The 27952-nt window shown below is 46.8% G+C and overlaps 1 protein-coding gene across 4 annotated transcripts in view; it reads left to right on the forward strand.

The window, feature by feature from the left end:
- Nucleotides 1-27952, forward strand: part of KDM5C (lysine demethylase 5C) — a 1076337-nt gene that overhangs the window by 743257 nt on the left and 305128 nt on the right. For all 4 annotated transcript variants that reach the window (XM_069645250.1, XM_069645251.1, XM_069645253.1 and 1 more), the window contains 2 exons: nt 4955-5051; nt 10036-10394. In XM_069645250.1, the coding sequence (XP_069501351.1) occupies nt 4955-5051; nt 10036-10394 (456 nt within the window). The remainder of the gene's footprint in view (nt 1-4954; nt 5052-10035; nt 10395-27952) is intronic.

Below are 27952 nucleotides of genomic sequence, written 5' to 3' on the forward strand. Positions count from 1 at the left end.
AAAGGCGCAAATTTCACAGAACTGCATCCACAGAACTGCATCCAGCCGCAAGGGTGCTGTGTGCTGCAAAAGTGAAACTCTGATGCCTTTTAAAAAGGTATGGAGGAACGCGTGACTCCATCAAAAAGTAAATGATACAGAACAGGGTTCCCATATTCAGAGCAGGAAAGAATTAACGAGGGGAAAAAGCCTCCCCTCTTTCAGTAGAAAAAGAAAAAGGTGCAGAAGTCCAGCATAAATTGCATGGGGTCTCACTAAGAGAGGGAGTTGAGCATAAAACTGAAATCTCCCCAACACCCTGATCTCTGGATATGGGTATGGTGGAGGTGTGCAGTGCCTGGGCCTTCGAATCTCATGAGAACATGTCTTTTGGGCTAATCACGATTTCTACATGCACACAAAACTGGTCTTTTTAAATGTTGCCATTCCTTTACACATTGGCCTGCTTTAATATATTGCATCAATGGCTAACTTCACATTATAATATACATTTGAATGGTTCAGCCCAGGGAGATTCGCTGTCAATAGTTCCTTTCAACCCAAATTGCAAAATGTATTCATTACTATGGCAGTTGGTGCTTTGGGAAGAATGCATTTCAGTGTCTCAATGGCCTGTAATGGAAGGTAGGGCTCATTTCTTTTCAGCCTCGTCGTTCGCACACATGGCACGCTGAAATGTAGTCTTCCTGTTTCTGACAACACTGTTGATGTATTTGGCAGTGTTGAACTTTCCATGCTGGCCTTTCGGTGTGCCAGTCAACATTGTGTTTTCAAATTACAGGAAAGTATTTCTGCATGTTCAGGCCCCAATCAGCCAGACACAGTGAGGTAGCTTCTCTGAAGGATTCAGGAATAGCCAGACCCGTTGGAAGGAAGATGAGGTGACCTGTAACGTGTCACTCAACTGTTCCCCGACAGTCAAGTGGTCTGAAAGATAGACTTTTTAGAACTCTCCAAAGTTTGGTTGGAACCCTTAGGGTGCCCCATATGAAGGCAGTGGGACCTTCTTGCGTCAAACTTACTTTCCAAACACCTGATCTTGAGTTCAAGGTCCAGGCCTTTTCAAGTTGAAAAACCTGCTAATGTAAAGTATTGAGAGGACCTTGGTAAACCCAGAAGTGCTTCCATGAGATTTCCCTGAACAGTAGGAAGAATTTCATTCTGAGGGATGAAATAGGAGTCCTACTCCTGGGTTCAGAAAGGGAGCACGAGGAATCAGTGTCTCTCCCTGTTCAGATGCAGAGCAGCCCTTCAGATGGCTCCATTGAGGCCTAGTGTCCCCTCATCTGACATCACAGCAGTAAGGTGAGGTAGAAACTTTTTTGAGGCAAATTCCCCCCTTCCAGGCTTCACAGATTGTTCTGAGCATGACTGTCACTGGAATTGTTAGGCCTACCAAGATTAGGTGTTGTGGATGTTCACACCCACTAGGAGCTGACAATAAGTTAGAGATCAACGAACTGTCGGATCATGGGGTGAGTCAGTTCTTTGAAGCTTTGCATGTTGTCACCATGACAGATGCTAATTTTCTACCAAGAGGAAACAAATTGGTAGACCTGCAGAATACTTCCCATATCTCAGCACAAATTATCTCACTGCAGGTTGTTGCAAAATATCCCTGTCAGTAAATGCCCAGGTGAACACCGTAGTTTCTTCGCCTACATATCTTTACGCCATGGCAATGCCTTCTGGGTTAGAGATTGCACCTGCCACAGTAGAAAGGAGGTACATCTATGTTCTGAATGGGATAGATGACTTCTGCAGTACATATCTTGACCATGTGGCAGACTTCGACCACACTTGGGAGGGACATAGTAAGCCCCTGGAAAATCTGTTGTAGGACCTTCAGCAGGCCCACCTGTTCATAGAGGCAGCCAAGTGCCAGAATGTTCAGGATCTAGTGGACTGCCTTTAGCACGAGATTGGTGTTACTGGAGGCAAGACTTGACCTCTTTTCATTGAAGTACAAACTATACAGAACTGGGCAACACCTGCTACCCAAGCCCTCTTGAAGACTTTCCTGGCCTCTCTGGGAAATACCCAAACTTTCTGGCAGACTATGACAACATAGCTCTCCCTCTTACTACCGTCACTACTTCAAAAAGGCCTAAGATTGTCTCTTGCTCTGTGGAGTGAGAGAAGGCCTTCAAAGGCCTCTCCTAGTCAGGCCACCTGTTCTCATGGCACCTAATGACAAGAGAGCTTTCGTATTGCAGGCAGATGCCTATGACACTGGGATAGGAGCATGACTATCACAGCTAAATGATAAAAGGTGAGGAACTACATATATGCTAATCAGCTGCCAGGTTTTGGTCAGACAACTCAAGTGGCCTTCCATGGAAAATGTTTTTCCATAAGGTAGAGCCTTAGGAAGTTGAGGTCCTACCTCCATGAGACTCACTTCACTGTGCATACTGAATCTATGCCTTTAAAGTGGTTGATGGATATTAAGGGAGAGAATCCAAAGTGGTTCAGGTGGTCCCAAGTCTTCAAGGCTTGGATTTCACCCTTAAGCCTAGGCCAATTTCTCAGCATTGCTATGATGATGGGCTGTCCAAGTGGGATAACTGACCGGAACAGGAGAACTGTCCAGGGGTGCAATAGTTCCCTGTGTTCCTAGTTTGGGGGTGGGGTGGGCGAGTGTTAGGAAAGTTTTCTCTTGGAGCAACCTTTCCTCCATATTTTACCGACCCCCGAAACCGTCACTTTTTGCTTTTGTTTTTGCATTTTGAAGCCTTCAGCTTCACTCCGCCGGCCTTTTGCTCATATGTTATGGGGAAACTGACTAGTCCTTCAGATGGTCAGTACTGGGAAACTATGTTTTAACTTAGTCTTTTATCTGTATAGGTACATTTTTAACTGCATATTCCAATGCTGTGCCATGGGGTTTCTTTTGTATGACTTGGTTACTTTTAAATGGGACTATACACAAGCTATTACAGCAGTTACCGTTTGACTATTGTTGTATTTTATTTTAGCTTTACCTCGTTTGGCTGCTAACTGTGGCTAGTGTCCTTACATGGCCGTGCCAAGAGGATTTTCGCTTGTTCTTTGGCCATTTTGCCGCCGCCTTTTCTTATCAGGTCATGAAAATCCTTTTGTGGTCATGCATTTGCCTGGGGAAGACTTGCATTTTGCAGTCTAGTGCATGCCATGTGCGTTTATAAGCCCGGAGGTGGATTGGGACTGGCGGCCCTGTATGTCTGGAGTATATGCATGAGTTTCACCAACAGTGGTCCTTAATGGATCCCTGCTGGAGGGGCGTGGAGAGAGGTGTGTGTTGTGTCAGATCTTCATTCGTTGGGCTGAGTATCTGTGCTCACCTGAGGTTTTTCCTTAAGAGGAATCCTGCAGCAATTCCTCAAGAGAACCGGCGAGGGGCCAAGCATCCTGCGTAGCTGTGAAGACTTCAGAAGACCCATGGACTGATCCTAAGAAGACATGGTGACCAACCTTTGCTGCAGTCCTGATGGAGCCCTGTCTGGCTAATGATCTCCTAGTAGACCTTCATTAGTGCTTCAACCCGTAGCAATGGTCGGAACCATTCTCAACTTCTTGGTGCTGTCGACTTGGAGTCTTCAGAAGCATTGTTGGACCATCCAGTGGACTAGCCAACTCCACTTTGGGCTACTGCAGCAGAAGCAATTGTTAGCTTTTCCTGCAAGAATCATTCCGGTGAGATTTCAGCGTCCTAGCATTGACTGGGCCCAAGATAGAGGACTGACTTTTACCGTGACATCTGTGTTCCCTGCTAGTGACGTGCATTGGTGACGTCCCTGAAACCAGCTTTTCTGCAACTGGTCAACTGTCCTGAAGAGTCCTGCACTGGTGCCTGCTGCATTGTTCCTCGAAAAGAGGTTGCAGACACCTCCCAGACATGACGGGTACTCTTCTTGCACCCTCAGCTCCTAGGCTTCTTTGACCACAACCAACAGCGGGAAAACCTACCTCGGGAGACCCTGCAATGAACTGCCAAGTCGGAAGAAATTTCAGAGTCTGGGGGGAGGGGGGAGGGCGGTGTAAGTTTAGTGGTACTCACCTGCACTTCTATCTCCACCCTTTTAAAGATTTGGAAACCTTTGAATAGTTTTACAACTTTTTGGCTTTGGCAATACTTGTTGCCAAAAGCCCTCCCAAAGCTAGGAACAGTCTTACTACTCCCCAGTATTCGTCCTCTTCTGACTTTGGGACTGATCTTTGAACTTTTTGGCACAAGGCCCCATACAACCTAGGGTTGGACTTTATATGTTAGGGTTTTTGTTCCTATGGACTGTTACATGTAATTACTTATCTTCACTTTCAGGCATTTGGGGGGTGAGTTGGTTATTTGGCACTGACAAACTGTGACTTTATAGATGTATTTTACTATTTTGTATTGTGTGGTATTTTGGCCAGTGATAGAGTATGTATGTACTTACCCGTCTAAGTGTAATCCTTGTTTGTTCATTGTGTGGACTCATTGTGGACCCCTTACCACACGCACCTCTCCTGAGACTCAGCATTGACCACTCTCCATGCCACCTTGATTGGTTTGGCTAAGCTCCCAGAGTTACCCTGTTAACTATAACTAGGTTGGCTTCCTAAACATTTGTCCACTAGGCCAGAGTTTTAGAAATTCAGTCTAACAGCGAGGAGCTGGTGAGTGGGGCTAGCGGGGCATGGTTCCGTCTGTAGCCATGGCGCCGCTGCACGCCAAAATGTTTGTGTGGCAAAATGGTTTCCGGTCCCGTCAATATGCAGGGACGCACATGCAGTATGCAGTATAGAGGAAACAGGACTGTAAACCTAGGAGCACTTCAGTCACTACAGTGAGTAACCTTTTATTTCTCCTGTCTCTAGCTCATATTTTTCTTCCTCAACCCTATTACTTATTTGCACTGTCATAACCCTGACCTATTTCCCACTTCTCTCAATATTGATTTCTCACTTTTGCTGTTCCTCCCCCTTTTGACAGGATGCGGCCAGCCAAGCTGACTGTCGAAGAATTAGGAGTGTTTTTGGAGAAAATGAATGCCCTTCCTTGTGCAATCCGTCAGATATCGGATGTGAAGGTATGAAGCTACTCCTGCTGAGCAATGCAGACCCTCAACATTAAGAATAATCTGCCTAGTTTTGAAATAGATGTCAAAACCCAATGTATTCACATTTGTGTTTGCTTGACTACATCCCATTACAGTGCAAATGAAATTAAATAAAGATTACATTAAGCAGTTTTTAGAAAACAAAAGATGTTTATTTACCAAAAAATACGTGTGGGCTGGAGTCCCAAAAAGAAGACCCAGTGTTTTCAGAGATAAGATGCAAAAATGAAAAACTAAGTCTAAAAATGTTGACATGTGTTAAGGTTCATGGGAAAATGTACTTTTGTACACCTGGGCTTTTGGTTCTCCTGGTTGATGCAAGAAAATGCAGATTTTCAAGATTGTGTCAAAGTCTCAATCAAATGTTAAAAAAAAGAAAGAACCAAGTTGTGCAAACATTGTTTTGCAAGTTGAAGCTTTTTGATACTTATTGTGTTTAACTTTGAGCTCCAAAGACAGGATACACTGTTGAGGCAGTTTTTGTGCCACACTCTGAGGGAACTGGAACCACTGACGTGAAAGAGGGTGGGGATTAACACACCTGCCAAGAAAGGGAAGCCACCCATTTCTTAAGATAATTAACATGGACAAAGCGACACGGATCAACTCTCAGGAATAGTAGGTTGACACAAAGAAGGTGCAATTAGTTGACGCATTTCTAGCAAATACACCATAGAGATATACTGAAGAAATATATAGTTTAAGTCCCAAAGGAAGATCTATCAGGTCAAATAAGTACTTAAGGCATAATGCACATTATCAAAAAGATATCTGCTATATTATTTTTAAAAAACAGCAGTGGCCTTACAGGGCTCTCCTTGCGCACTGCCTAGATATGAGCCAACTACCACAGCTAGGCACCCAACACAAATTAATAGGGGGTTAGGAAAAGAAGAGAAGCCCAAATCCTAACAATCTGGTAAAGTCCATTATGGGCCTGCACAATTTGGTACAGTGTTGTGAATACACATCTCACCCCTTGTATACATGGAAGTCCCTAGACCTGGTTATGTTATGTTGATTTATACAGTGCACTGCTACCACCCATGAGCAGTCTCCAGGCGCTCATGTGGCTCTGCAAGACAGGAGGGCTTGGGTGTGTTATTGGGGATAGGATGATAGGATAGGGACAGGACCAGGAGGAACTGGTGTCTGTGGGGGGTGTTTGGCATGTGGGAATTGCTTCGGGAGGCCCAGTGTGTTGTGACCTGGGCAGGACTCAGTGCCTCGCATGTGCGCTAGTGTTTGTTGCGGTGTGTAGTGTGATGTTAGGGTGGATTGTGGTTGTGCACATTGGTTAGTTGTCGCCATAAGGGGTCCAGAGTCACAAATGACTGTTGGTGTAAGACTATCTATGCCATTGTGTAGTTGATGGGTTTATGAATGTTCAGTAAGATCAGATTTATGATAAATCTTACTGACGATGTCAATGCTAGAACTTGCTTGGACTTTGTAATTTGACCTTGTTCCTAGGTGAGAGGGTATTTTTTTTCACCTAGTCTTTTTTTTTTATTTTTACTCTTTTTATGGGTGACCTTTTTATGTCTCTCCATAGTGAATAATTGGAGTTAGTTTCCTATAACTTTCGACTGACTGCAATGGCTTCCTTTTTAATGTTATTATTTCTTGGGCGAACTACCGTTCCCAAGAAGTAAAGTGGGATTCCCATCCCCTTTATATAGATTATAGTGAGCCAGCACACCCCACCTTGTGTGGAGTGCTGGAGGTGGAATGCTGGAGGATGCAATGTATCCCCTTTCTTACTTACCTGACTGGTGGCAGTGGTTTTTACCTTAGTGGCTTTTTAGTCGCATTACTCGTAGGCTGTTAAATCAGGCTTGGTAATACACAAAAGGGCCACCATTCTGCTAGATGGTGGTATCCTTCTTTTTACGCCATTTCTTGTTTGTTTGTTGTTTCTGAGGTCTTCCCCTGCCATTCTAGGAGGGAACAACCTCAGTGGAAGTTATGTTTTCGTGGGAATCCTTTGTAATCCACACCCAGGCCCCAGAGTGTCTGATAAGGTAGGAACTCCACAGCCCTTTGTCTTTCACCTTGCCTGAAAGGAACGAAGTCCCAATGGGGGCGGGTTGTCCTTATCGGACAGCCAGACCACCCCTTTCTGTAAACTGCAAGGAGAGATTGCAGAAGTTGTGCTGTAGTTCCTGATAAATACTCTGAACCTAGAAGCTGCTGAAAAGTCACCCACTGGAGCTGATTCAGAAGAGGAAGATGAAGAAAAGACATCTGTAATGGTTTCCAGCGACTGGCGAGTCTGCTGTGCAACTGGAGCCTGATGCAACCCTTCCTTCAAATCGACCTGGGGTCCTGAAATGACGACTTCTACCCAGGCATTTTGATCCATGCCACGATGTGCTGCGACCTTGCTGGGCTGCAAACCAGCAATACCCTGGGACCTAAAGCCTGCGGGCGGTACATGGTGTTCCAAAGTTCGAATCCATCTGAAACTTTGGTGGACTCCTGCTGGATCTCCAGAGACACAATTTGAATGCAGGACCGTGAGAGTGAAGATAATCCAACCGCCGATATTCGTTCATCTGGCTGCTGTAAAAAGGCACCAAATCTACAGAGCCCCGAGAATCTGTGATGTGTTCTTTGTTGATGACTACTGCCAGATTTCCTTCAGTGTCAAGACCAAGAACCAGTTCCTGTATTGCTGCATCCTAAGGCATCCACCCAAAAGTGCTCTCATTCTCATAAGGTATTGTGCTGGCTTGGGTAATACTTATCTTACGTCTTGTGTGAATCCTGTGAGGCTGAGTGGGTGATTTGTGTGGTTGGGAGTTTTCCCATACCAATCGCACAGGACTAATGCTGGAACACATATAGGCAGCCTTCTGTGAAGTCCGTGAACACTTTGAAACTAACTCTGAAGCGAATACTTACATGTCTGAAGTGATATCCTCTGGAACTCTGACTTTCCTTCAACTGAGCCTATCCTATCCTGACCTCACTGCACCTGGCTCCTAGACTACTAGGGTCCCTTCTCTGCCTCTGCAAAAGCTCATGCTATAGACTAGGGAAGGACTTTAAAAGATGAGGCTTTTGTCTGAAAAATTATAACAGTGTGAAAGGTACTTACTTGCTAAAGAAGTTAGTGTGGTATCTGTAACTCTGTAATACAAAAGTTACAAAGTGTCCTGAAGTTTATACTTATCTTTCGGTTCCTATTTGCTCCTTTAAAAAGTATAGAAGTTATTTTAATTACTTTGAATGGTGTTTCTCCCCTTCTGAAAAGTAATAACAGTTGGTACTCTTTTGTCATTTCTAAAAGTGAATTAGTTTAACAGCTTACCAATAGGATTTATCCACCTTCACTAGCTGTGCTTTCCCTGATCTGCTTAGTGCATTTCTAAAACAGTCTTGGAGTTAATACTTGTCTTTGAGTGGCTTGTAGCCCCTCTAAAAAGTATAATGGGTTACTTTTTGACCCTGAATAGCTTGAGGATTTCTTTGCTTTGATGTACAAAAAAAGAGCCCTCCTCTACCTGACTGACTTGTCCGATCAGTGAGGACGGACCAAGTTCCAATCTTATGGCGGCCATGGGAATACCCATAGGCAAGGCCACCAAAAATGTGCTTTTATAGTGGGGTCTTATGTGCAGTAGTGCTATATAACTTAGGGCTTTGTAACCGGATGTCCATGATTAGTTCGAACACTAAATGTCTGAGAGAGAAAAAAACTTTACCAAAAATAACTTTCGGTTTTGTCTCTCTCTGACATTTGTTGCAACCCGCTGCCCCCAAACTCCTTACTTACCTTCTGGCAACACACATTGCAGTGTGCCGCTGACTTCGCCATCCCTCTGCGACACCGGTTCCCTTCACTTACGTGCATGGGAACCGGCGCTGCAGGGTCCTTTTTTTTTGATCTTTTTCTTCAACTTTTTCATTTGGGCAGGGGGGACCCCCACCGCCCTTAATGCGATTTGTAGTGAACAAGGATGCAAGGAACACCCCTGCTCCCATTGTTCACTATAATTGCATCAAAGGGTAGAGTTGATAGACATTTTCGGCTGTTCGAAATCTTCGTTCAGGCGAAATTCGGTCAAATCTACCATTTGTTTTTGTTTTTTGTTCATTTGTACGGAAACCTTCTTAACCTATTGTTCCTGGTGTTAAAATTGCATGTTTGCATTTTTATCCCAAACCCTACCATATTTGTTATCTAGGTTAGTGTCTTCCACATGTACTAGGGTTAGATTTTGTCTTTTGGACAATATACATAGTTGTGCTTGCTTATAAGGGGCTTATCTGCTCGCCAGATTTTATGGTTCCCTGGTCCTTCCCATCCTATTATTTTATGTTGGATCCTTACCTCTGGTAGTGAGTTCAAGTTTAGACATTGGAGTTTGGAGAGTCTTTGTATAGCCATTACTGTTAGTCCTGCTATAGTTAGTGTAGGTTTGACTAATCCATTCCCTTAAAACTCCAGAATAGAGTTGTTGAAACATACCCATTATTGTCATGAGTCGTCGCTCTGGCTGACGCATAGAATATTTACTTGATTGCTTATAAATGTGTCTTGTTTAAATTTGTGTTGTTGTTGGTGTGTTGTATATAATGTCCTTGGTTTTTACCTCTAGGTTTTCCAGCCTAATGTATTATTGTTATGCATCTGTGTGGACCAGCATTACTGTGACAAGTGTCGATAGTTGTACCTGCACGCTGAACCTTCTGATCTCCTACGTTTAAGCCGCCACTACCCAGACAGTTTGATTAGACCAAGTGTGAAAACCCCTTGCATATCCACTAGGCTGGCCTCTTAGAACTCCCACAGTAGTAGTGGTAGTTCTGAATATACTCCCCTATAAGTAATCTCTAGTTGTATCGGTAAAATGTTTAATAAAAAGAGTTCATTTTATTTATGTGGCTGCAGGAGAAAGACTATAGTTGTTACCATGCTAATTAAAATGAATTTTTATCTTTGCAGGACCTGTTGGAGAAGGTGGAGTTGTTCCAGAGCCAGGTGCAGCAGGCCCTGATGCAGCTACCCCTCCGTGCCTCTCAGTTGCAGGACTTGATGGAGCGAGGAGGCCGTCTAGGAGTAGATACCCCAGAGATGGGTCTGTTGCAGCAGCAGGTGCGGCAGGCAGAGTGGCAAGATGAGGTGAAGAAGGCTCTGACATTGCCGGCAGAGCAGGTGACACTAAAAGTGTTGCGCTCCTTACTGGACGCTGGCTGTAATTTGGTCCAGAGTATGGCTGTTGAGAAGGCTATGGGAGAGTTGCAGGACCTCCTCACCATCTCGGAGCGATGGGAGGAAAAGGCAGCGATGTGCCTAGAAGCCAGGTGAGGAATGCAATCATTGCATTGCTTTTATTTTTGTGTATAGTTCCAACGTGCTTCTGTTCCTCTTGTCAGTTCTTTGTTTCCGTTTCTATTCCTCAGCCAAATTTCCCACTTTCATACTGTCAAGAGGCCATTTGACATTGACACACCTTGGCATTGAGCTGTTAGACAAATAGCTTTCTGCTCATGTTCTGAAGTCCCCTGAACTTTTTCCTATTTTTCTAATAGTTGCATTATTTTTTCCCAGTCAATTCCATCCAGATCTCTCTGGGAGCAAAGTGCCCTCAAGTCTCACCAGGCAAGACAGTTCTGGTTGGTGGCTGAGCACTTTAAAACTGCTACTTCGAATGGTTTGTGTCCTCCCACGTATTCCTCATCTTTAGAGTCGTAGTCCCTCGAGGGCCGCCGTCGAGCGTCGACGTCGTCCGCTGTAAAAAGGGCTCGAGCAGCGCCCGTTACCTCAGTTCTGATTTTCCGACGCAACTGCTTCGTGTTGCGATTGGCACATCAGATTTTTCCTCGACGATGTCCTCGTTATTTACTCCCACCACACCCAAGACAGGGTTAAAAAAAATTCTGAAGTATGGTAAGAAAATGTCAATAACTGACCCCCATCAGAATTGCCGCTGGTGCCTCAGCCCAGACCATCGAGTTGACGAGTACGGTTCCTGCCAGGCCATGTCCAATAAGGCTCTTGGGGAACGTAGAGGTAAGCTGCCGGTGGGGGAGGAAACTTAAAAGTCTTCTAAAAGACAAAAAGATTCGGATGAATCTAGTCTAAAATCTTGACGTGGGTTGAGGAGGTCGAGATCAATGAGTCGCTCAGGGAAATCCTCCTCTTCTTCGACTAAGTCAAAAAAGTGACTTCACAATTCGTCTTCCTCCTCTTCCTCTTCTGAGAGGAGAGTAACTTACCCATCCAAGCACGTTGCCCGAGAAAAATGGGAGGCCTTTAGGGCTTTGATGCTTAAAATATTCGAGAAAGCGGCCCAGACTCGCTCGAAGTTGCAGCGCGGTGATCATGCCTCTACCCACTCTAAAAGTGACACAGGGAAATCTAAATATAAACACGCGAGAGCTGAGAGTCGAGTGTCATCAAGGGAAAGGTCCCCCAACGCCTCGTACTAAGTCAAAACCTCTGGTGCAAAAAATCGGTGAAAGTGGAATCCATGTCGAAGTTGAAACTCGATTCGACTCAGTCGACCATGGCGTCGAAACTGCCGACGAAAATGGAGTTGACACCGTTGGCTGTATAGAAGCCTACTTCGACAGCATCGAAGCCTCCTTCTACAACGTCAAAGCCAGCGTCTTATCGACACCTTCAACGCCTTTATCGAGGCATTCTTTGATCCCATTACCCAAGTCGACGCCATTGCCCGTACCAAAGTCGATACCACTCTCTTTACCTGAAAAAGCTTTTCATCCTCAACCTAGACAGGAATTTTGAAGAGGATGTCACTTCAACTGGAGTTAGGTTTGGCGCCAGAGCGGTCTCTGAAGCGCTAGTGGACCCAAATTCCAAAATAACAGATCTTTATGACTGTCTCCAAAATGTGAGTGGCCTAGACATTTCACCTGAAGTGGTTTTTGAAAGGCCAGACCCTACAGATCATGCTGATCCCAGTAATAGGAATCTTATGGGAAGGGTCATTGATTTTATGGCTTGGAAGGCAGCTTCCCCAGATTTCGGCCAGTATGACATGACAGACATCCTGAGTGAAGGTTCTTCAATTCCGTAAATCACTTCAAAAGAGGGTGATGGTAAATTGGAATACTGCTGATTCTATTTCAGCAGTAAACAAGAAACTTGCACCAAAATACATGCCATCTTTATCAGATCCAGAATATTTATCTAAACATCCCTCCCCTGAACATCTAGTGGTTCAAGCTGCACCCTCCACTAGGCAATCAGCTTACCCATCTATACCACCAGACATGGATGATAAAAAAGTTGATGCTTGGGCCCAGAAAGTTTTCTTCGGGCAGCATGGCCCTTAAATCTACTAATGTCACTTGCACTTTAGCAAAATTTACATATACCCTGTGGGACTGCATGACAATCAGCGGCTGAACACATCCCGGAAGGTGAGGAACGGGATGGTTTCCTGGCTATAGTAAAAGATGGTAAAGAGGCTATGGAGGAATGCCTTCAGTCAGGACTGGACACTGCGGATAGTGTAAGCAGGTTCATGGCATCTAGCACAGTCCTACACGGATTTGCATGGCTGAGGAAATCTGGCTTTGCACCGGATGTGCAGTCTAGATTACTTAATATGCCCTTTGACAGCTTGAGGTTGTTAGGCAGCAAGGAGGATAAGTGCTTGGAGAAGCTGCAGACCTCAAAAGCGGCAGCAAAATCACTTGGTGCCGCTATAAGGCAGCCTCAACAACACTCTTACGCAGGCTCATCTTCCTGGAAAGTCGCCCTTTTTGCTTCTACTCCTTTGGAAAAGGGAGGGGGGGGGCAGGGCAGTCAGAGAGGCCAACAGAGAAAACCCTTTCGTGGTGGAAAAGGGAGAGGTGCTAGATCAGCCACAGCAGCGGCTAATACCTCCTCAGCCACTGCTGCAGCCACTGCAAAGCCACTTTAAGGTCTTCACCCACAAGACCCCGGTGGGAGGCAGAATCACTCAGTATCTGGACGAATGGCGGGACATTATGTCAGATTCCTGGGCACTAGAGACAGTGACCCATGGTTACTGCCTTCCTTTTCATCAAAGACCTCAAGATCATCCACCGGGAGCCAACTCTGTAAAAATACCAGACCCGCTCCTTGTGCAGGAGATTTTAACCCTGCTAGAGAAAGGTGCAATAGAACATGTACCTGTAGCGGAGAGGGACAAGTGTTGGTACTCCCCTTATTTTCTCATCCCCAAAAAGGACAGAGATTTGAGACCCATCTTGGACTTAAACTTGAACAAGTTCCTCTGGAAGGACAAGTTCAAGATGGTGAACATTTCTCAGATCCTTCAGGCTCTTCAGCTTCAGGACTGGCTGGTTTCATTGGACATTCAGGATGCTTACTTTCATGTGCCAATCCATCTCAAGCACAGGAAGTACCTGAGGTTCGCAATTGGTGGTACTCATTATCAGTTTCTGGTTCTACCTTTTGGGCTGACCTCCGCCCGAGGGTTTTCACTAAACTGATGGTGGTGGTGGCAGCGAGTATCAGAAGAAGGGAGAGTCACGTCTACCCTTATCTGGACAATTGGCTATTCAGGACAAGTTCACCCGAACAAGCCCAGGAACATCTGGCCTTGACCTGCCACTTCTTACAGTCTGGGCTTCTCCCTCAATTACAAGAAGTCACAAATGATTCCAAGCCAAAGACTCCAATTCATCGGAGCAGTCCTGGATACTTCTTCAGGGAAAGCTTCACCTGCCGAGGTGTGCTATAAATTGGCTGGAAAAAAAAGCCTCCAGATGGATTAAGGGCTCATTCAACCAGATGCATGGCAACTTCCACGGCTCTTCAAAGGGGTGTCTCGGTGCAGGATATTTGTGCGGCAGCCACCTGGTTGTCAGTGCACACCTTTGTAAAGCATTACTGCTTGGACTCTACTTCATATCATACTCTTTGCGAAAGCTGTCTTTCGTTCAGCCAATAATTGAAATTTCTGGTACTCCCTCCACCAAATTCTTACTGCTTTGGGAGCTTATCTAAAGATGAGAAATATGTGGGAGGACACAATCCATTTGAAGAACAAGTTGCTTACCAACTTTAACATTCTTTCGATCGGATGTTCCTCCCACGTATTCCTCATCGACCCTCCCAACCTACCCCTCTGTACAGTTTACGCCAGTTGCACTCGGAACTTCCTTAAGAGCCTGAAGCTTTAAAGCCTGATCAGCTGAGACCTTCAATACCGTAAAAATAGAACTGAGGTAACGGGCGCTGCTCAAGCCCTTTATGCAGTGGATGACATCGACGCTCGACGGTGGCCCTCGAGGGACTATGACTCTGCGGCCTCGAACAAAGCGCCCTCTGGTGACATTTTTTTCCGAAGCAGCAGGGCTGGGATACGAATATCTAAAGATGAGGGATACGTGGGAGGAACATCCAATCGAAAGAATGTTACATTTGGTAAGCAACTTGTTCTTCTGCAGACTCTGAACATGTGCTTTTCTTAGCCTACTTATCCACATGGATCTGTCCCAGTTTTCCCATATGTACATTTTTTCGGTTGTGCTGTTTTTGTAGGACTCCCATGCTGACTCTTCCCTTCTAGAACTGAACTGGGATACTAACGACTGGAAACCGCACAAATCTCTCCAGTCTCCTTTGGGGGGTAGTATGCAGAACTCTGACTGGACCTCTTCATCGTGGTCTTCTTGTCCTTCTGTTTCTTTTCTTGGGCTCACTTGGCTATAGGCCACCTTGCGGGCAGGCCTCTTACCTCCTTTTTACAACACTTGTTTTTTTTACCTTAATTACAAAAAATAGGGGAACATTGTGTTTGGATGTTTGACTGCTGAGGCATGTGTGCTTCACTAAAAGTCCAGTTGGACTTTTTGGGTATACTTGAAACGCTCTTGATCCTGTGAGAACAATAGTCTTAGTTTGTAATTCTAAAAACGTATTCCGTATTCATCTGTGCAATTTTGTGTATATTAATCTGTACAACCTTATTCTAATTAATATACTTTTGAACTCTGTAGTTCCGGGGCCAGACAAACTGGCAAACCTTGCATTAAAACATAATCCAGACTTATGGGCTGCTTTATTGTTGCTACTTTTCTCTAACATGCTGGCCACTCTAACTATGATACCGTCGTAGCCTCCAGCTTCACGTTGTTCCTTTACATAGCAATTTAAGTAAAGGCCTGTTGCTTTGTTGGACATTTCAAGTAATATATTTGCTTCTATAATTGAGAGGGTTACAATCGAGGACAACAGCTTCGGGTAGATTATCAACATAACAGATTTGTTTTCAGAAGAATATGGGACCATCTTCAGCGGGAAAATGTTGTCAACTTTATATGATATGTAAGTGCCATACATAAGCAATCTTTCTCTATGGCCTGCCTTGAATTGCCATCAGCCTTTTCAACCAGCTCCAGAAAATACATTACACTGATACACTGAAAAAGATATCAATTCAATGTATTTCGTAATCACAGTAATAAAATACAGAATTGATACAAATAAAACTGTAAGAACAGACAAAATGTGTTTGTTATCCAGTAAAAGAATACATTCAGTAAAAATCAAGTCAGGAATGTATATCTTCTATTCCAAGCCCTTGACGGAAGTCGCACAGCTGCAAACACAAATGTCCCTGTGCAGCAATCCTCACAAATCTATGGCGTCCATTAAATTGCTTATTTTAATGTACTTGAGTAAGGGTAACAACCATTTTCCTTGAAGGTCAGTCAATGTTGGGCACCAAAATAGAAAGTGGTATAGATCCTTGTAAGAATACTGGCACATAGGACATGATTTTGTGATATTCCTTCCACGTATGGGTAAAATAATTGGAGGAATTCCCAAACAGGGTCAACATGTACATTTCTTTCCTAAAAGGTCTGTTAATCAATTGAAGTATGGTTCAAAACACAACTGTGTATTGCACCTAAGATACTGTTTGAGAAGTGGTTTATCGTAATCACGATTCAGTAGGTCCACTAGAGCCCAATCCCAATAGGCTTTCTTCAGACTGTAAGCTCGAACGTGCAATTTTATCAGAACTGTCCAAAATGTGCCCCATCTTAATGAGAGTATGCCTCACATGAGAGAAACCGCCCCAAGGTTTGGTGCTTTTACATCTTTCAGACATCAATAATTGTGCCCTTGTTATGCCCCTAGCTCTGCGCTTATTCACAGCTTACACCATAGCAATACTGGCTCTATACACCTCACACCTAATTCTAGTTTAAGTGGTTGTTAGGGATCTAAAAAGTAAAATTTTTGACTGCAGCTCCTTAGAGGTACTCTGCCTTTCCTCTCCTTCCCCCAGAAGCTAATGGTATCCCAAACTCTAGTTCTCTCTAGCTTGGACTATTGTAACAGCTTCTTTCTAAATCTACCTGCCTCTACTCTCCGCCCTCTGCAACTAATCCAGAACAGGACTGTGAGACTTGTCCCTGGCCTCAAGCCCTGGGATCGTATCTCTCCAGCTCTGAAATCTCTCCACTGGCTCCCAGTGGATGCAAGGATTAAATTCAAAACCCTCTGCATTGTCCACAAGGCTTTCTGGGGCCTGGGTCCAAAATACCTTCAGCTATCCCTCCGCAAATACCTCCCCTCTCGAGCTCTTGGCTCCTCTGCCTCCAACTCCCTAAGGGTCAGTGGTTTTTCAAAGAAACGAGCTGGGGGTAGATCTGTCTTCCGCTGCGGCCTCCCTCTGGAACAGCCTCCCTGCCACTCTAAAACTTGAGGAGAACCATCTCCGGTTCCGGAAGCACCTCAAGACCTTCCTCTTTTCCTTCGCTCCCCCTCTCCCCCGCTGATCTGTTCTCTCTTAGCACTGTGCACCTGGCCACTGTCTGTCCTCCTGGCCCAGGTACCTGCTCACCCTGCCACCCTCCCTCACTGCCTCCGGGCCACCCCTTGCACTGGGGTCTGTATCTGTACCCATACCGCCCCCCTTTTTCTTCCTGCACTTATCAGACCTACCCTGTCTGCTGCCTTAAACCTAGCGCTTGCAAATTGCTGGCTGCACTACCACTGCTTGTTGCCTTTATTATTTATTTATTGTTATTTATGTGTTTCTTCTCTGCTTCACACTTTCCACTTCTCCGCCCTTCCATGCACTTTTCCCCTCCCCCTCTCCAATGCACTTGCGCATTCTCATTGTCACTTGGCCTAGTAAGATTGCTGTTTTGTTCTCCCCTGTTCCCCACCCTTGCCTTGTCGGGCTCTGAAACACTTGTGTACGAGCGCAATAGAAATAAAATATCAATATCAATAGCCGCTAGGAAATTCAGAATGTGCACTACAGGTGCCCGAAAGGGAATCCAGCTGCTGGTCTGTGCACCAATCCGCCCATGCCGAACCATAGCTCCTAAGGGTGGAAGGCGCCCAGGAGTCCCTGATACAATCTGCAGCGAGCATTCGAAATGGCCAGCAGTTCCCATCTCTTCCCGAAATTCTACTCGGCTGCCACTGCTATGTGATGCTGAAGGCAATAATGCCAGAACTCCTTCGCTAGCTCTGCTAGCATCTTCGACTTGATCCTGCCTAGTTTGTTGTCATAGCGAACTGCTGAAATGTTGTCCATCTTCAACAACATGCAACACCTTGCTCTGCCTTTGGTGAAGGCTTGTACAGCAAAGGAGCCCGCTAGCAACTGGAGACAGTTTATGTGAAGACGTAATTTGTCTTCTGACCATTTGCCTCCTGTCTCTGTGTATCCTGTCCTCCACGCGTCGACTCTATTATCAAATCTGGAACGTCGCTGAAGTTGGATCGACCGTTCCAGGCCTTCATATTCTGCAACCACCAGTGTAGTTCCGACGTTGCTTCGTCTAGTGCAATCAGCTGGTGATATCCTAGCCCTCCCTGCAGATGTCTGATTTTGAGCCGGTGTAGCGCCCTGTAATGGAGGGGCCCTGGAGATATGGCCGTATTGAAGCTGCGAGCAGCCCCACTATCCTGGCTAGATTCCGGAGAGAGGTGATTTTCTTCGCTAGAACTGCTCTTAGCTCTTTCTTGATTGCTCTCACTTTGTGATTCAGGAGCTGTAGAGTCGCCTTTACGGTGTCTATCATGAACCCTAAAAATGTGATCTTTTGTACTGGCTGCAGTTGTGACTTCTCCAGGTTCACCAGGAACCCTAGGGAGGATAGTAGGGAGAAAACCCAGCGAACGTCGCTGGCTAGGGAGGTCTCGTTTGTTCCTAGTACTAGGATGTCGTCCAGATATATTATGATCCGGATCCCCCTCTTATGGCTGCGGCTACTGGTTGCATTAGCTTGGTGAAGGCCCAAGGAGCTGAGGCGAGACCGAACGGTAGGCTCTTGAATCGCCACACTTCCTTTTTCCATCGGAAACGCAGGAATCTCCGATTTGCTTCCGCTATCGGTATCGTCAGAAAGGCGTCTTTGAGGTCCAGACGTGCTAGCCAGTCTCCTGAGCCTAGCAGGTCTCTGAGGAGATGGATTCCTTCCATCTTGAAGTGATTGTAACACAGCAATTTGTTCAGGTTGATGACAGGACAGACCTTTCTGTGCACCAGAAACATGTTGCTGATAAAACCCAGATCTGACTGAGTTTCGCACTCTATTGCGTTCTTTTGCCACAGTGTCACTAACTCGCTCTGTAGCAGCGTCGCTACTAGCATTGGCATATGAATCGCCTGAGGCTCTTGCTATTGGATCGTATCGCTTATAAACTCTGTGCAGCCCTTCTACTGCATGACGCACCCATGCATTGCTGGATAAGGTATACCATGCACTTAGAAACTGCAGGGTCCGGCCCCCCGCCTGACTGTCGGATGTACTCACCGCCAGAAGCTCGGGCTGCCGGTAGGCTCCTCTCTGCCTGTGACCTCTCGGGAATCTCGCCCTGGTAGGGAAGAAGGCATCTTGCTGGCACCCTTCCCAGTATTGCGTTTGATCATTTGATGACCTTGGGGTCTGCGAAGCGACCGGACGACCGACCCCTGTGGAGTCCGGTCCCAGAAAAAACACGCCCTGGGAAGATCCTCCTTATCGAACTTTTTGCTTTCTCGAGGGCAGAGTAAGTTCCCACAAACTGGGCCGTTTCCTTGGCGAAAGCCTCACCCAAAAGTAGACCTTTAGCTCCTTGGCCTGCTTTGTAGGACACTAGGTCGCTCAGTTTAGAGTCAATTTTCAGGAGAACGCCTCTTCTTCTCTCTGAGAGAGCGCAGTTGGCATTTCGCAACAAACTGCGCGCTGTGCCCAATTGGCTAGGGCAATGGGGTCCACTGGGGTCCCGGTGTCTTTGGACTTTTCTGCAAGGTCCATGATTTTTGCCAATGGACCTGCAAGATCAAGAACCTTGCCTTGGCAACCCTTCCAAACTCTGTCCACGCCCTTCCGACCGTCTCTTGAGGCCTTTGTCACAAAGGTGACCATCTTCGGGTCTAGGTGGGGGGTATCCGACAATTTATTAGATAGTTTGGGGTGGGGGCATTCTGCTCTCATGCGCGAGCACACCGCCTTGTCCAGGGGCTTTAAGTGTTGTGGTGTTGTGCCATGTAGAGTGCCACCCTGGGCGAAGGTATCCATTATGTGGACTTGAGATGCCGGATGGTTTCCGGGTCGAACATGTCATTCGTGTTCTCCTCTTCGGAGGTTGGAATGTCGGGTGCCCTGGGAGGTCTTCTTCCTCTCCTCCCTCATCATCGGGCAAGTAGACCTCATCTATGTCCCCTGAATTGTTCACCCCTGGGGCAGGGGGTCTGGCCTGGCGTTCTGATGTCTTTGCCATATAGGCCTTTTTTAATCTTGCGACTGGGTCGTCTGCATCTTGTGGGTCGTGGTTGACCTTCCTCTTTGCTCGGGGGGGGGTCAAAGAGTTTCTACTCTTCTGAGCTGTATGCCCCTGTTCAACCCCTTCCTAGGGATGTCCTGCCGACGTGCCTTTGTCTGGGCTAAGAGCCCGCTTCTTTTTGGAGGATCTCTATCAAGCATCCATGCCTCTAGCATGTCTAGCCTGCTCGCAATTGGCTGTACGCCCTCTGCGACTGCTTGGGACAGCGAATCTCCCAACACCTTCTTAGAACTGAGCGAAAGCTGTGTCTCCTGCTGGAAGGGCTCTTCCTCCCATTCTTCTTCGCTGTCCTCTCGTGTTATGGAGTGATCCTCCCCATATTGAGCCATCATATCTTGGGTTAGCAAGGTGAACAGACTTGTGTCGGCTGGCTGGCTCACAGTAAGTAGCAGCTATGTTCTGGCTGCAGGCCATCAATGGACACGAGTTTCTGCTGCCTAGAATCTGCTTAGGCAGCTGATCGTATAAGCTGTGCCTGTGTGTTGCCAGAGTCCCCTTGCTGCTTATAAATTTCGTTTAGGCAGCTGATTGTGGATGATCGTGTGTGAGAAGCCAAACTGTTGGTGTCTTTTTTTTTCTTCTCAATCCTGAGCACTGCGACACACCTCACGCTCCGCGTCTCTTCAAACCAAATTAGTGCGTATCGACAGATGGGCCCGGGGATACCAGGAAGGATGGACAAGCTTCTAAAGCCACTCGGCGCGATCGATACGCAGTGGAGCCGGGCTGGCTGCCACATGCCAGCTGATGTGCTCGTGGCTCCGGCCCCGTCTCCACTCTACCACACTCTAACGGAACACGCATGTGCGGCCACGGCAGAGCTGCAGTCCCACACGAATCCAAAAGGGTTGGAGCGGTGTTGCCGCATCCCGTAAAAATAAGGATTCAAGGGGTATGCGCGCAGCGTTACTATAAGTAATCACTATCCAAACAAGTACGCTGTGCTAATATGCAATAATATGGAACACAATGGAAAGAGATAAACACTTAACTGACTTTGCAGCAAAAAGAAAGAGAAATGGCCCATGGTTGGAGGCTCTTATAGGGGAAGAAGGCACTGGGTAGGTGTAGAGTACATAGGAAAGGAGAGGTTCATGGGATCTGCAGTTTTAGGCAGTTCTAAGCCTCGAAGACTGAAACTTAAACACTTCAACTGGCAGTTTTCCTTTTTGCTACCTCAAACAGAAAATATGTTGGTTTAAATGTTTGAAGTTTTTAAATGTTGTATTGGTGGCAATTAAAGAAAGAGGAGCATAATGCTCGCCTCCGTCTTGCCATAGAATGTTAATGCCACTTAATCTGCACAGCAAAGTTATTTGTCTTTTGGCTTACTTCGTTTTTTAATGTAACTTACCATCATCACATTTAGTATCCAAGGCTACATATGAGCTCATTTTCTGTGGTATTGCTTCCAGTGATGTCAATACATATGCATAGCCACTTAAATTATAAACCTGGCAACTTTCAATGGAAAGCAAAGTTCACATTTGTCATGAGTTTAATGCCAGCATGCATATCGATTTCCCATCACATGGCATGTGCATTAATTAAGAAAGACTAGCCTATGTTTCGCATGCCTGGTTGGGACTATGGAACCTGGTAATAGATGGTTTAACCATAATCTTACCTTTTTGGTGCAGTCATTGAATTAAGATGGTGTCCAAATGGTAACATGTAGAAAACCCACAGCAACACATACTATGGCACTGCAGCTTTACATGAGCAATGCAGCCTTTCAGATGCACACATACCTTAGCCTTACACGTGCACACCTAACCTTTTCATATGCAGCCTAGCTTTTCAGGCACAAATAACAGTAGCGTTTCACATGCATGCACACCAAAAATGCACATTTGCACACTCAGCCTTTCACATTCTTTCAGATGCATGACACAATAGCCTTTTGCATGCGCACATGAAAGCCTATCATGTTTAAGGCCATTGCAGTCTGGAATATAGAGCTCAGCAAAGAGATGGGAATTAGACAATTGCTTTAGGAAGCAAGATGTGTGAGAAGGAAATAGATGAAAGAAGAGCCTCTCAGAAGGGATATGGGGAGATGGGCAAGAGAGAAAGTTAAAGGGTCGGTGTATACATGAGAGCAAAGTGAACAAAAAAGGGGACCTTTTTAGGGTGCAAAAGTGAGCAAACAAATTATGAAATAGAAAAATGCTTTGCAACAGAGGTGGAAGCAATGACAGATCAGAGAGAAAGGGCTAACTTGTTTGCCACCCTGCGTCCCTCCCAATATTTACAGTGGAAGACAGACAAGCTCCCACACAGTCACCTGTATTTGCAGTTTCCATCAGCCAAAGTGCTCATTAAAAGTGAACTTTGGGGTCAGCTTGCAGCCTAGATCTCTGCTTTCCTTTGTATAGGCCCGGTACTGTCCTGGAGCTTGGTAAAAGAATAATGAACAATGCTCACCTTCTCTGAAATTACATCGCAGTTAGTGCAACATGATTTATAAAATGAAAAGCAATTCATCATTCTTGTCTAGTGAATAGCGATGCAATACTGGTTATTTTATGCCTTGGGGTGGGTTCCTACCGTTTCAGTGGGCACAGACAGTGTCATTTCATTTCTCCTGCATGGAGTCTGGCATGGATTCACATGCTCATGAATATTCCCCGTCGCCAGGCTGGGAATCCTTGGTAAAGAAAAAATCAGTATCAGTTTCGATTCCGATCTGTCTTTCTTAGTAGTAACCAATCACTGATCTCTGGGTCATACTGCCCCCAGCCAATGACTGCCCTCTCCCTAAGCCCCTCCCCTGGCAGCCATCCTCAGATTTTTACCGCACGTTCAAGTGTTGGGAGTCCTCGTGCTATAGCTCTCGAGCTTTTGCTGCATTTCTGCACTTTGTCAAGGAGATTTTCTAATTTTTCGGTCAAATCGAGCCTCAAGCTCCACCGTTTCTTCTTCTGATCAACGGGGACCAGTTTCGGAATTTCCTACGCCCCTCAAGGGTGAAGTTTTCGTCGAGTGACGCGTCTTGGAGGGTTCCAGAAGATCTGAGGCCTACCATGGACGCGGCCCAGGACAAGGGTAGCTCGACGCCCGGATCCAAGCTGTTCAGGAACTGCCCTGGATGCGGGTTACAGAATGTTTTCAAGGAGGATGAGCATTCGAGATGTCTCTACTGCCTTCATGAGGACAAGACGCACGTGGAGAAGGACTGTGCGTTCTGCAAGAACCTATCGGAAAGGTCCATGAGGGATCGTCGTTCCCGCCTCACCAGCTGGCTGGAGAAGGGCACATCAGGTGAGAAGAAAAAAAGGTCTGAGCGGTCTTCTAAGTCCTGTGAGGGTGCCCTGGTGACGGGGGCACAACAGAAGGCTAAGCACCGCGAGTCCGCGGGCACCGGGAGTGCCGAATGGTCAGGCTTTTCGGCTGCCAGGCAGGGCGCACCTTCCCCGGTACCATCAACCACGAGCCAACGCTCTGGTTCGGGGAAGAGGAAATCCGAGAACTCTGTAAGCTCTGGAGAGGCCCCAGTCGATCTCGAAGGATTCAGCCGAGGGGGCGCCCATGGTGGTGAAGGCCTTGATTCACCCGGCCAAGGCCTTGATTCACCCGGCCAAGGCCTCTATCGAGGGAATCGCAGCGACCCTGGCGAAGCCTGTGGAGGCTACACCAGGGGAAGCGACCTCGGGCCCAGAGGTTCGAGAAGGTACGATCCCACGGGAGAATGGCCCTTTCGGAGTGCTGTAGGCAGACAGGGGGCCTCCAAGGGATCAGGCGGTGGTTCCGCTACGTATCGCCAGGCGGCCCGCTCCTCGTCCCAGGAGGCCTACAGAGGTCGCAGCAAGCAAGGAGGATCTCGTTGTCGTCGCCAAGGCACCAATGCCGCCTCCAAGCAAGATTGAACCGGCCGTAGCGTAGCACCCCCACCGAAGCACCCCGGTGGGAGGCCGGCTGGCGAAGTTAGTCAGCGTGTGGGAGTCCATCTCCACCGACCGTCGGGTGCTCAATGCTCTGGCCCATGGGCACACTCTCGAATTCCAAAAGAAGTGTCCCCGCATTCCTCCCGTGGCCTGGAAGGAAAATCACGTCCCTCAACTGCTGTTGGAGGTGAAGGCGATGCTCAAGAAAGGTGCCATCGAGCTTGTCCCCAAGAAGCTCCGGGGCTCTGGAGTATACTCAAGCTACTTCCTCGTCAGATTGAAGACAGGCGGTTGGCGCCCCATCCTGCACCTACGTCGGTTGAACAAATACATCAAGGCACAGAAGTTCAGGATGGTCACTCTCCAGCACGTGCTGGGACAGCTGGAGGAGGGCGACTTCCTATTGTCATTGGACTTGGAGGATGCTTACTTCCACATCCCCATCCTAAAAGGACACCGAAAGTTCCTCATTCATAGTACAAGGACGCCACTACCAATTCAGAGCTCTGCCATTCGTATTGACGTCGGCACCCAGGGTGTTCACCAAGTGCCTAGCACCAGTGGCGGCGCGGCTGCGCCTGCAGGGGATCCACATCTACCCCTATCTGGACGACTGGCTCATCCGTGCAAGGACAAGAGAACTCGCCGTCGAGCACACGGCGAAGATTGTCCGCTTACTCACGGAGCTGGGTTTCTCCAACTACCCGAAATCCCATTTGGTTCCGTCGCAGGTGGCACTGTTTCTGGGAGCGAAGCTCGATACAGTGGAACGATTGGCGTCTCCGTCGGAGGAAAGGACGAAGGCCATCTTAGGCAAGGTGCAGCGCCTGCTAGCCACGGACGTGGCCAGGGTGAGATCCATCAAGTCCGTCCCCGGAATGATTTCCTCATGCATCTACCTAGTGCCCCTGTGCAGGCTAAGGTTGCGTCCTCTACAGGAGTTCCCCGACGCCCGCTGGATGGAAGCGGCGGGCAGCTTCGAAGACAAGATCCCGCTCAACAAGGTTTTCCGTCGGGCTTAGGGAGAGAGCAGTCATTGGCTGCGGGCAGTATGACCCAGAGATCAGTGATTAGTTACTACTAAGAAAGACCGATCAGAATCGAAACTGATACTGATTTTTTCTTTACCGTGGATTCCCAGCCTGACAACGGGGAATATTCATGAGCATGTGAATCCATGCCAGACTCATTCTGGAGAACAATTACAGGTAAGTAACTTGTTCCTTACAGGTAATTAACTTGTTCCTTGTTATACCCGTTATACCCGTAATACTGCACGAGACTGGATTGCAAAGTAGCACTTTTGCCAACTAGTGGAATCCGTTTTCAAACCACGGCCGCCTGCCGTAAATGGAGTCTTGGTTAATGGATATAAACCTACTGCTGACTTTCTGAAGGAACACTTAATTCTCGAAAAAGTTACATTACAGTGTACTACCTCACTAGATTACAAGCCTCCCTTCCAGCATACTGATTTAAAGAGGTTCAAAATGGGTCAGATACTGCATACATTGGGATCTACTCCTTTGCAACAGTAACGTTCTGGGTGACTGCCCCCCAAAATGCACCTGGAAATGTAAAAATATGAATTCGATAATGGACTACATGATTGCTTCATGCAACCTTTTTCACCATTGTAAATAATTTATGGTAAAAGAAGCTGTAGAAAGTGACCACAACAGGTTATGCTTGAAGCAGACTACCAACTCTGTATGGGAATCAGGCTTGTACCCATTGAAGTAGAAGTCAATTAGGGGAGAAACCGTTTGAGATACAGTAGGAGCAGGAAGGGTTGAATACATATTTTGAAACGGTAGTCCAAAGTATACCATTAGAGTTGCTACTATGAGTGTGCTCCCACTAACCCAGCGTACTAAAATTGAGCAGCCACAAGTTGTAGGGAACAAGAAAAGGCGGCCACATAAGAATCAGTTTGATGATAATACACTGCAGAGAAAACGAGAGCTGAGAAAAATAGGGCCCCTAAGGAAGCTATGCAAAAATGACCAATTTAAAACCGAGAAAAAGACTATATTAGCTGCATTCCAGAGATGGAATATATCCAATAGATTCCTCAGATACCAGCTCCAGGGGGAAGAGATATTAGTAGCCCTCATTACCAAGAACACCTGTAATTATAAATGGTGGAAAATCCTCCGTGTTCTGGGCAGAGTATATGTGTGACTGAGGAAACATGGTGTGCCTATTTTGGATGATAGTTTAACCAACCACTGATTGAAGAAGAGAATTCCCTGTTCAAGGTCCCATGGATGAGGTGTGGTACGCGAGATGTAATTAGAGATTTGATTAACAAGGCATCTAGCTCTAGAGTAGCGGGCTCGAACGGTCTCTCTAACTATATATTGGAAAAGAATGTAGATGATTAGTCGACTGTGCTCTATGAGCTGTCATGAATTGCTTTGATACTGAGCAATGCCCTCCTAGTTGGAAGTCTGCAGTGGTTGTAACGATTTGTAAAAGGGGCGATTGGGCGATACCGGACAACTATCGCCCATTTGCAGGCAGACAGCAAGATATTTGCAGGTGTGGTTCTGTGGGAATTGGAGAATTGGGCAAATGTGAACAATATACTAGACAAAGCCCAGATTGGCTACAGAAGAGGAATGTCCACTACACTGAATGTGGCCTGATAGTTAATACTCTGAGATAAAGCATGGTATATGGGCAAGGCAATCATCTATGTGGCACTAATAGATTTTACAAAGGCTTTCGACATGGTGAATCAAGCTTTACTGTGGAGAAAGTTAAATAACTGGGGCATCCATCCTGGGCTACTAGCAATCATGGTTTACGGTTTACTTACATGAGGACACGAACATCATAGTCGGACTGGATGGCTCTGGTCCTCTGATTAAAAAAAAAAAAAAAAAAAAAGATACTGACGCAGCAAAGTGTGAGACAAGGGTGCATTGTTGCCCCATTCTATTTAATCTGTATATAGCAGATATTTAAAAAAAAATATCTGAATAGTGCTGCCTGTGTGAGCCCCAGAGTTGGATCGCTAAGGTTCTGCTGGTTGGCCTATGCCGATGACATCCTGCTCATGAACTTCACTCCAAAGGCAATCCAACTGTTGCTTGATGCCATGAGCAGGTATGCCTCGGCCAATGAGCTAATATTCAACCAAGCTAAAACCAATATCCTTTGTATGGGTAGACGGGCAGATAATGACCAGATCAAAACATGGAAACTAGAAACAATAATCATTAAACCCGTATTGGAAACTAAATTTCGAGGGGATTGGGTCCTCCGACGTATTCCATATCTATGACATGTAATCACCACAGCTGTGCTGCTTCGGAAACTTTTTCTGCGTCCTGCGTCGATGACGTCGATGCGCCGTCGTCGAGGACCTCCTCCGACGTCATCCGATGTGATAAGTAGGACGCACGACGCCCATAGCCTCAGTTCCGTTTTTTCCACGAACGTGTTGCTTCGTGTTTCTCGGTTTAAACGCCTCGACTCTTTGGAGTTCTGTTCTTCTCGGTTCTTCGAACCTGTTCGTTTGTGAAAATCCTTCTGAAGATGTCTACTTCGTCTTCGACCCCGCGTCCGGGTTTCAAGAAGTGCGGGTCCAAGATGTCGGTGACGGACTCGCACGACGCCTGCCTCTGGTGCCTCGGGGAGGCCCACGACACGGATGACTGTATCGACTGCCAGTCGCTCACGTCCAAAGCCTTACGCGAACGTAAGAAGAAGTTGTCGGTAGGTCGGGTGTCCAAGCCCCGGAAGTCAAAGTCTGCGGGGCTTTCGACGGATGATTCGAGGGGTGACTCTCCGTGTCATCGTCAGAAGTCTCGTGGGTCTCCTTCTAGGAGTCGGTCTCGCCACTCCTATGCCTCTTCGAGGCATTCTCGGTAGCGCCGACATCGGTCGTCTTCCAGGTCCTCTTCGGAGGGCTCTGCCCGGCACGTCGCTTACCCCTCGGGCCGTGCGACGCCGGAGGAATGGGCTTCCTTCGGGAAGCAGATGTTGGCGATTCTTGAGTCGCAGGGTACTCAGCCGTCCGCGCCCCCGAGTGGGGTCGGTCGTGTGAGGTCGAGAGACACCGCTCGCAGGAGTGGTCGGCACGAGTCACGGGAGAGGTCCCGTTCGGACAAGGGGACTCGTTCTCGACGTACCCGTTCCAGGTCCCGGTCCTCGAAGCGTTCCTGACTGTGTGCACCTGTGAGGTCTTCGAAGAAGGCTTCGAC

Source organism: Ambystoma mexicanum, chromosome 2p, assembly GCF_040938575.1.
Source record: "Ambystoma mexicanum isolate Mex_15411 chromosome 2p, UKY_AmexF1_1, whole genome shotgun sequence".
In the NCBI taxonomy this organism is placed as follows: domain Eukaryota; kingdom Metazoa; phylum Chordata; class Amphibia; order Caudata; family Ambystomatidae; genus Ambystoma; species Ambystoma mexicanum.